This window comes from Spea bombifrons, chromosome 11 (assembly GCF_027358695.1).
Source record: "Spea bombifrons isolate aSpeBom1 chromosome 11, aSpeBom1.2.pri, whole genome shotgun sequence".
NCBI lineage: Eukaryota > Metazoa > Chordata > Amphibia > Anura > Pelobatidae > Spea > Spea bombifrons.
The window spans coordinates 11,751,337-11,762,316 of record NC_071097.1 but is presented as its reverse complement, the minus strand read 5'-3'; the positions used below and the strand labels follow the sequence as shown (position 1 = coordinate 11,762,316).

Genomic DNA, 10,980 nt, shown 5'->3' with positions numbered 1-10,980 from the left:
TTTTCCATCAGGGTTCATACTATACAGCAAGGACAGGCTCTAATGCAGCAATCTCCTGTTATCCTCTGCGCCCCTGTTTAAACATATAAGTGGGTTCTGGTCCATTAGTTTAGTAAAATCCCAGCCATTGACATAAGTCTGCAGTTTCGCAACAGCCCAAACCAGGGCTTCCTTTTCTATGACAGTCCCTGCTACTACAGGCCATTGGTTGTTCCTCGCCGACGCCGTACACTTGGCTCAATACTGCGGACTGTCTTAGCGGTGGCTGACCTCCAATCTGTGCTAGGTAGGATAAGCGCACTCACTTTTGTCACCCTAGTCCAAGCTTAACTCTGTTTAGAAAGTTCCCAGCATGGGTTACTTAAGGAAGTGTGCATTTGCCACGGCACATATAGCTGTAACTGCTTCCTCCTGCTCAAAATATTATTTTCAACATATTGAAGTAGCAGCATGATGCTGAACCCCATGACCCTTTTGCACCAATTGATTACCAATCCATCTATTTTTATATAGTCGACCTAAAGCAAGAATTTGTGTAAAACAAATAATTCTCTTATTATTTGTAAAGTAACTTTTGTAGCCTTTTTGTTTTCAACATCTAAAAAAATGTCAGGCTCACACACCTCGTATTGTCGTTTTCAGTAAATAGTAATTTAAGATAATTTTAATGCATGTTTATTTTTTCCTGACAACAATGTTTTTATACATAAGTATACATAAGTATTTTTAAGCCTGTTTTACCACCAGCAGTGCTAGTGGTTACAATCCTTCACATGGCAGATTTGGGAGACCCCTGTTCCCAGAGCAGGGCAGGGGGAATTTGGGGTGTGTCTTTACTACAATGTTACTCAGATGATGTCAGTACTTGCATCCCCTGGCTGAGAGCTGCAATTCACTGTGACTATACAGACCTCCCTCATTTTCCACTCTCCTTTTCTCCTCCTCCCTCCTTTATTTTGCTTTCCTAAATGGATGGGGCTTGTCCTGGTTAGGCACAGTTCACAAGGGTCCAAAAAGACTGTATCAAAGTCTCTCTAAGGTTCTCCCCCACCCCTCCAGAGTGTGCCTCTCTAGATCTGTCAGTCTGCAGTACTCCAGCAGCAGGAGAGCAGATTGTTAAACGCCTGGCTGGCTGTGCAAAATCCTTGAAGATCTCTTTCCCTCTCTGTAAATGCCCTGCAAACAGAGCAAACGAACGGAAGGACAAATCCAACCAGTCACCTCAACAACTGGATTTCTAATCATTGTGCTTTCCACCTAGGAATCTTGTACAAACTCCTTTCCACGCTTTACCCAATGGATTTTATTCGCATGTATGGAATAATTGCTTGCTTTTTAACTTCTTGTTGCTGGCTGGCTGTGGATTCATTTATTGCAAAAGGTATGAACTCATTGAAAGTAGGGAACTTCAAGGTGTAATTTTATAAATGAACTGCTAACTAATTTTGGTAAACAGGCAGTAAACGTGCACACAGTTATTGAAATAGAATAAAAAAAAGACATTTCAGAGAGGTTTCATAATCCAAATTGCTTTCTATCTATATGTCAGTAACAAGTTTTGCTGTGTCTGTATGATCTGTACCTGATCTCGCAAGCAATCAGAATGATTTGCATGGCATAGGACATGCCGGCCAGAATACATTAAACTGCAATGCACTACTGTATCACCTAGTTTCCTGTCAACTGGAGTAGTATTTCTAGAACAGCATTACACACATTAGTGAATTCAAATCACTCAGCCCTGTCTATAACTTAAAGTCATGGTTTTTATATAACCCCATCTCATTATTTTAATTGTAATTCAATCTGGTTGCCAATATCTTTGGAAGGGGAATGGACAGGAACTGTAGTTCTAGGGGGGGTATAGGCCATTACTTTTGTAGCTTGTACAAATAAAATGTATGGTGTTTTGTTTTGGATGCGTTCATGGGAAAATGCATGGATTTGAATTGTCCCTAGAAATCACAGTATCTTATGTAGAAAAGGACTAACATCTGCCCACTTTGGTTGCTTTCCAAGCGTTGTGCATGCGAATTAGTACATAAAAATGTTTGTTTTGACAGGTGTTGCCTTGCAACTTCGTTCACAAGCAGCAAAGTTATTACTTTTCTATTCTCCCTGGTATAGTCCGTATAATGGTAAAAACTGTCAATGCGCCAGAGGACAAGTTTGGTACTAGATTTGCAATTTGATTGGGAGTATTACAATCCTGCATCTGTTTCTGAATGTACATTAGAAGTGTCGTTTTGCAGATGCAGTGTTTAGAAATTTGTGCGCTTCAGGATATGTAGTTTTTATAGGATACAAGCGCAAACGAGGAATCTTAGATGCCGGTAGCACATTTGGGAAGTTCCTGATCTAAAAGTCAAAGATAAACAAAAATATTTTTTGCTTGGCTTATGAACATTGTGATTTTTTTTTTTTAAATAAATGTTTCCGAAAAGCTTAAAAGCTCTTATTTATTTATTCCCAATAGAACCCCTCAATGGAAAATTAAGTGAATATGGTGTGATTGTCCCGTTCAGTACAGATTGCCAGGGACGATACATTTCCCACGTGGTGTCAGCAACAGGAAGTACAAGAGGTGGGTTTACCTTAAAACACCCTGGACAGAGGGTAGCCCGTAGTGTCCCCGACCCAACAAGAATGCAATCAGATGATGGTTGCGTTTATTTCAATGTCACGGTCTTCGGAAAGCAGCTGCATCTTCGTCTCAAGCCTAACAAACATCTGGTTTCTCATGAGGCTACTCTGGAGTGGCAGGAGGATTACCAAGAGATTTCTAGAGGGTCAGTACATGCCGGATGTGTGTATACGGGAGACATCACAGATATGCCAGAAGCAACTGTGGCCATCAGCACCTGTGATGGACTGGTAAGTTCTGCAGTAACACCTTCCAGATGTACACGATTATTGTATTATTATGGGACAACATATATATTATTATGGGACAGCATCTCCCATTGTATTATTCAATATGGTTACAGGTTTAGGGTTATTTCCCCAGTTAGGTATTGTATTTGATGGGACCACAACAATGATGCATTTAAAAAATACAAATAATGTATATAGAATGGCACCATCACAAAAGTCTTTGGTCGTTGTGCACGAACCGCACGTTTGAGATCTCCCGAGAGTGGCTGGATGATATTAAGGTCAGGAGACCGTGATGGCCACTCCAGAACCTGCACTTGGCCTTGTGCTTAGGGTTATGGTCACGCTGGAAAGTTCAAGAGTTTCTATGATCAGCTTTCATGTGACAGAATGCAAATTGTCTGCTGGTATTTTCGGATAACATGCTGCATTCATCTTGCCATCAATTTTCACATGATTCCCTGTGCCTTTAGAGCTCACACACTCCCAAATCAGTGAGCCACCACCTTGCTTCACAGTGGGGATGGTATCCACATGAGAGCTAATAAACTCATTGACTATTTACGCATAGACAATAATTGCAATTTAAAAGGTGTGGTAAATTAACCTTTAACTGCCATTTTAACCTGTATGTGTCATCTTGTGTATCCGTAACAAGGCCAAACATTCAAGGATATGTAAACTTTTGATCAGGGCCATTTGGGTGATATCTGATATCAGGTATCATTATGATTTAAAAATGAGCCAAACAACTATGTTATAATAAGTGGCTTCATATGACCACTAGCCCTAAATAAAATACTTTTTTTGCACGGTCATATTTTCAAAATCAATGCCAACATTTCCCAATTTCTGCCAGAGTATGCAAATTTTGTACATATTGTACAAAAGTTTGAGGCCCTTTAAAAAAAAAAAAAGTTCCAGCTGTACTAACAAACTTGCAAGCAGATTTTCTATTGACCAATTAGCCTTATACCTGGATCAGCCATTGGACGTGCGATTGGAACTAGGGCTGCAACTAACTATTATTTTCATAATCGATTAGTTGGCCGATTATGCTTTCTAATAATTGATTAAATCGGATAACAAAATGATGTAAATTGTTTGTTTTAAAATAATTTAATGAACAAACTGGACGTTAAAAACAGCGGAATAAAAAAAAAAAAAAAAAAAAAAAACCTTGAGAAAACTGATTTTCCTGTTTTTATTTCTCAACCTGCCCCCCTAGTTATGCACATCTGAGCCCAGGATTGCCACACTGCCTCCCAGATATGCCTTATACCCCCAGATATACCACTCCGCCCTCCCCAGATATGCCTTATATCCCCCAGAAATGCCACTGTGCCCCCTGATATGCCTTATACCCAAAACATGCCACTCTGCCACTAGACTTACTCCCTGTGCCCTATACTCCTTGGTGTCTAGTAGGGGCAGCCAGCGAACGCCTGCGAGATGCGTGTAGACAAACCTCTGCTGCTGGCCGGCACTTTTGCTGGAGCTTCTATGACTGAGCACCGGAAAGTTATCAGACATCGAAGCCCCGGCGGAAGGGCCGGCAGCAGCGGAGGTTGTCTATGCGCATCGCACAGACACCCACCGGCTGCCAGATAGGAGGATCCAGGTCTTCTGCAGCGCTGTGAGGGATCTGGATTTTAGTGTTATAATCTAACCTCTATTTGAGGTCAGATTATAACACGAGGGTTATTTTTCAGATCATTTGCTCGGAAAAAAGCCCTCATTTTATATTCAATAAAATCGATACAACTAATCGATAATGAAATTCGTTGGCAACAATTTTCATTATCGATTAGTTGTTGGAGCCCAAATTGGAACACAGGAGTGATGGCCTCTGTACGCCTATTAAGCTATTCCATAAAAAAATCAGCTGTTTCTAGCTACAATAGTTCACAACAATGTCTTCACTGTTTTGTTAAAAAACAAGGACCTTTCTAAGTAATTTGTATACTGCCAAACCTGAAAAATGGATGACTTTGCTTTATATAATGCAAAGAGTGGAGAGGCCATCTCACCAAATTTTCATCCTGTAGAAGGAGTTAACGCTTCATAATTCATAGCTATGTTAAATTGTTTAAGCCAATTGCCACCTCCTGGTTAGGGAAACACTCCATACATTTGGACATTTCTTTCTAACTGTGTACAAATTTAGCAGATTATGACATACTTTATATAACTATATATATGCTTCAAATATCACATAATTCTATCAGGAAAAGTAACTGCCTTTATAAAACCAAACACATTGGCAGAATGCTGAGCCTCAGAAGAAAATAATTAATAAAAAAGTATAGATAGTTGGTGTTTGGATGAATAAAGAAAGAACACCGCATCTCTAATGACCTCCTATTATTACTGTCAGGCAAATATATACCTAGTCCACTGGTCTAGTCCAGGGGCAGGCAATCTTCGGCTCTCCTGATCTTGTGAACTACATCTCCCATAATGCTCTTATAGTCATAAAGCTGGCAAAGAATCAAGGGAAATGTAGTTCACATCTGGAGAGCCGTAGATTGCCTACCCCTGGGTAGTCTAATGCAAAACTATGCATGTCTAATTAACATATTGTCCATCAGTAAAATCATTCAAAACCCAGAAGTACACAACCTGGCATCTACATAACGATTCACAGGAATTATATACCGTATTTGCTCAATTATAAGAGGACCCTGATTATAAGACGACCCCCCAAAATTTCAATATTAATTTAGAAAAAAGAAAAAGCCTGAATATAAGACTACCCTGTAGGAAAAAACGTTTACTAGTAAATATTAATTCACTATTTGTTCATATTTAATAAAAACTATGAAATAAAATATTTTAACCCCTTATTTGCCACCCCCCCAGATATGCCTTATATACCCCTAGATGGAACTCTACCTCCTAGATGCCACTCTACCTAGAAAACCATTAAAACCACCCACATGCCACTCTTACCCCCTCCCCCCCGATATATACCAGTACTTGTCCCCCCCCCGTGTCTAGTGGGGCAGCCGGTGGAGGTCTGTGCGATGCAGACCTCTGCTGCTGGTGGACAGTACTTCCGCTGGGGCTTCTATGACTGAGTGCATCGCATGACCTTCTGGTGCTCCACCATAGAAGCCCCGGTGGAGGCAAATGTTCATCTGCTGCGGGATGCGCACAGACAACCTCTGCTGCTGCCGGCATTTTCACCGGGGCTTCTATGGTGGAGCACCGGAAAGTCATGTGATGCCGGTGCTTCGTCATAGAAGCCCCCCCAGAGGAAGTGCCAGCAGCAGAGGATGCCAGAGAGGAGGGTCCAGGTCCCCTGCAGCACTGTGGGGGATCTGGATCTTAGTCTTGTAGTCAGACCTCTATTTGAGGTCTGATTAGCAGACAACCTCGACTAAGACCAGGGCTATTTTTCAGAGCATTTGTCTTATAATCAAGCAAGTACGGTATATTAAAGTTAAATTTTTATAGTAAATTTGTAAATTTTGGCAGGCATTAAGAATGTTTAAGTTAGAGACAGTATAATGCCCCACCATCAATAAATGTACTGTTGTACTTTTAAAGTACTATTTGGAAATACATTCTTATTGGAATGGTTACTAAAGATATCAGTATAAAGCCTTGTGTATCTTTCGTATTACTTCTAAAGTTAAAGTAGAATGAAGATATAAAAGAACCTACATTCCATAGTGAGTCTTGTTTTTGTTATCCACAACATTGCAAGATTGTATTTTTGCTGACAGTTAACAGTTACGTTCCATGAACTTGGAATGTATGCGTCGTCTTGATGTTTCTAATGTTTTAATTGGCTTTCACTATAAAGCATTCAATCCAACAGTGATTGTGTGGCATTAGTATATATATCAAGGTTTTGTATGCAAATTAGCCATGTGTGTTTTTTTTTGAATGAGTTCCAGCAACATAGGAATTGTGATGACTAATTCTTGACTCAGATTTAACTCCACCTCTGCATGCACATGTGCTGAACACTGTGCATTTAAAACTAATGGGTAAAGATGTGTCCTTTCTTCTGACATGTTTACAATTATCTTTATAAATCATTTATAAAATAAATGTATATTGTTGCAGCCCATGTTGTACCAATGAGCGCTATTTGTACATAAGTTTTTTTTAGTCATTTGCAGACTAGCCCTTTTTAACCTGTGTACGGGCTGGTGCATACCTCCCAACGGTTTAAATGACCAAAGAGGGAGATGTGGTTAGAAATACAGCCAGGGGACAAAGTTCGCTGTGACAGAATGACCTGTCATACAGGGGCCCAAGGTACTCAGAGATGGCTCCAGTCTGGCTGCCAAACAGGCAGGAACTGCATTGTGTAAACTAATCCCATTAACAGGATGGCTACCAGGGGATATTCAGTAGCTAAAGGGGATTAAAGGTTGGGTTGTCTACATGTACCTGTTTATCAATGTTGATTTATGTTAATGAAGTTCTGTGGCTATATCAGTCTATGTTTTACATCAATAAACTGTTCATTCCTGCTGTACTCAATTCAAGGTAGTTGTGTGTCTACTTATTGGGTACACATAGCAGGGTTCCAAGGTGCGCGTGCTGGCTGGTGCTGGAAGTTATTCCGGGGACAAAAGGAGGATACACGTGGGTGATCTCTGGGAGTTACTACAGCTCTCTTGGTGAACCCGTTACATTCGCCCAGTGGCGTACTTAAGGGGAGCACTTTGTCCGAGGTGCCACTCATCAGGGGGTGCCAGACAGAGGTCCCAAGTCTCCCTGAAATTTTCTCTCTCAAAGTCTCTCTACCTCCTCTGCCAAAAGGCACAGAGATAGAGCATAAGAGAATGTGAGTGAGCGTGTGAGAAAACGTGAGTGAGAATAATGTTATCTTAACCATTCAAATGCCGGACTGAGGTAGAGTAAATTATCCCAGCAAAAAGGATGTAAAACATATTGATGACCTGGTAAATACTTTTACTGCTCTGCTATATTTCAGATAATTTCAGATGAACATTAGCGACCAATATATGATCCAAATGCATTGAACCAGAATATTAATGTAATATTTGTGAAAAGGGGGGCAGTGGGGTCAAATATAGGATCCACTCTGGGTGCCAAATACTCCAAGTACACCCCTACATTTGTCCATGAACTATGTGATCTATTCACAGTCGTTTATGTAGCAGAGTAATTCCTTGTATGCCACTCTGCCCCCCCAGATATGCCTTATACCCCCTATATGCTATAGTGCCCTCTGATATGCCTTATACCTCCTGGTATGCCACTTTGCCCTCCGATATGCCTTATACCCAAAATATGCCACTATACCCCCCCATATGCCATTGTGGCCCTGATATGCCACTCTGCCCCCCCTAGACTTACCCCCCATGCGCCCCCCTAGACTTACCCCCCATGCCCCATACTCCTTGGCATCCTTGGCTTGTATGTATAGGATTGTTTTTTAAGAGCTGTAGCAGAATATAAATTCAAAAACGTAAGGGGAGGAGAGAGATATTTGGGGGGTACGCAGGTGCAGGAAAATTGACTTCACTCAACGTTTGCAAAGCGCACGGCAGAGCCCTAGTTGATTATATGACCATTTTAGGAAAACAACAAGTCTTTTACTTAATCTGTGCATTTGTTGCCAATATGCAAGGCAATATTTTTTTTTTATTATTATTTACTTCAGGGTGTAACTTCTATTTATTCCTTGTAATTATGTTTTTGGTGGGCGATTTTAAATCCAGTTAAACAAAAGTTCAGTCTGTTTCATCATGGGCCTTATAGCAGACGAGGCCTGCTCTTCAATGTCCATATTTCAAGTTAGTAATTATGGTAAAATACAATATAATATTATTGTATATTTCACATACTGACTTCAGAGTTTAAATCTGTGGTTTATTTCAAAAGTAAGCAGGGAAAAATTGCTCAAGGCTACTAACAATCTTGTATATGTAAAACCATGAAAGCCATGCGCTAAGCTAGTCTCAGGCTCAAATAATACAAATGTATAATATGAGGCCTACCAAACAGTGTGAGCATGCTGCAAATACAGTGTGTTGGCTGTACAATGTATACAAAAAACAAAATACTGTCTGCGCTTCTCACCCTAATAAAGTTGGCAACAAATATATAAATGAGAGGTTTTGGTTATATGAATTGGCCAAAGCATAATTAAGCTCACCCGCCACGTTAAGGCACACTCTCAATAGGGTGAGAACCTACTCTCACCTCCTACATAGTGGGCACACAAAGCAGTTTATACTGCTACCAAAACCTTATTAATGTGTTGGGGGAGGTGCAATTAAACCTCCTCCCAATTAACCCCTGGACAGCAAGCTGCAACCAGACCGATGAGGAGCCAACAACCTCAAATATGTGCAAACGGGGAAAAGAAAAAATGCCGGTGCGCTAAACTAGTCACAGGCTCAAATAATACAAATGTATAATATGAGGCCTACCAAACAGTGTGAGCATGCTGCAAGAAACAGTGTATTGGCTGTACAATGTATACAAAAAACAAAAACTGTCTGCGCTTCTTACCCTAATAAAGTTGGCAACAAATATATAAACATAATATAATTTTTTTATATGTAAAACCATGGCAAGTTTTTTTTCCCCCCAGCAAAGGTGGCAACACTAACAACCAACAGACATAGCACAGCCCACGCTGTGTCTGGCCAGCACCAAGCCATTATCTGGCCAACAGATACATCAGTTACTGTTAAAGGGTTCCAAAAATTCACCTTTAAAACAGAAATGCATCTACTAGATAAGATCCTTGCAATATACTTTTTCCTATTAAACCCTCTTGATGCCTGTGTGCTGCACAATTCATCACAGCTCTCTAAACACATCACAAAAATGCGGCCACCCACTCTTCCCTAACTGCACACAAGCAGTCATTTCACCTAAAACTATTTCTCCTAATCGTGCTTCAAAGATATTTTTCTAAACTTTCACAGCACCAGTGACATCCACCACTGCTACTTTACTGTGATATCAAGTTCCCAAACAAATTAAACACGGGTCAGCAGCAAACAAGTACTTACTAGCTCTTTTAGATCCTCTTTTACCTGGCATAAGCCTTGCAGAAGACAATCCAACTAGAAGTAATCCTTAAAATAAAATAAGGTCCTGTCCATTTTCAGCCTGTTACTGTCAGCCTTCATGCTAGTCACCTGACTGTCTTTCAGAAGATCACATGATAATGTACAGGTGAGGTGCATTCCTGTGATTGCAACCCCCTTGGGATTTCCTTAAAAGAATATATTAACACACTGCAATAAGGAGGGACAAATAATAAGGAAGTCTGAATTAAACATAGTTTTATAAGAGCTATTTTGACTCCTTCTGACTTTAATTTGAAAAATATTTTACTCATCTACGCATGCTAATGACCTGCTAAATAGATTCTAATTTGTCCTGAGTTTAGAGATACCCAATGTTTTTTTGGAAGTTATAGAGCAATAAGTACAAGTAGCATATTGCTATTTATTTTTCAAAACTGGCCATTCTGCCTCCATTTCTACTACCAGCGTTTGTCAAATTTTGACTTGAAAACTCAAGGTATATGCCACAGCCAATCTCCTGAGTACAGTAATACATGCATAGGTCTGGTCTGGAGAGACCCTCTTGGGAACGTGTTTTTTTATTTAACCCCTTAAGGACAATGGGCGGTCCCAAAATCCATTGAAAACAATGCATTTTGAGCCTGTACATGTACGGGCTTTGTCATTAAGGGGTTAAAGGGTGCCGCAAGATGGTCCTTTAAATAAAAATCTCCTTGGGTTGGTTTTCTTGTATCGTTGAATGCCTTGATATCGAGGCATTTTAGCAACACAGTTTAAGCTTAGGCGGCAATTGATGATCAACCTGCAGATGATGCTTTTAAAGAAGGTGTAATATGTTGGACATTGACGCTCGGGGAGTGATCAGACGGGACCCCTGCTGCAGTTTTCATTGTTGCTCAATGCCTCAACACTGGGAGAAGAAAGCGATCTTAGATCACTTTCTAAACCTGTTTAACCTCATGACGTGACAGGCACATCAGTTGTCATGAAGGAGATGTTTTTCTTCGTGATATGCCTGGCACATCAATTGTCCTCAAGAGGTTAAAGTCACACTTTTGTTTTAGGATATTTA

At 40.3% G+C, this 10,980-nt stretch overlaps 1 protein-coding gene across 1 annotated transcript in view; it reads left to right on the top strand.

Annotated features, from left to right (window-relative positions):
* Positions 1–984: 984 nt before the first annotated feature.
* Positions 985–10,980, top strand: part of ADAMTS14 (ADAM metallopeptidase with thrombospondin type 1 motif 14) — a 106,343-nt gene continuing 96,347 nt past the window's right edge. Inside the window, exons 1-2 of the mRNA XM_053450665.1 lie at positions 985–1,381; positions 2,477–2,874. Of these exons, the coding sequence (XP_053306640.1) occupies positions 1,297–1,381; positions 2,477–2,874 (483 nt within the window). The 5' untranslated portion in view covers positions 985–1,296. The remainder of the gene's footprint in view (positions 1,382–2,476; positions 2,875–10,980) is intronic.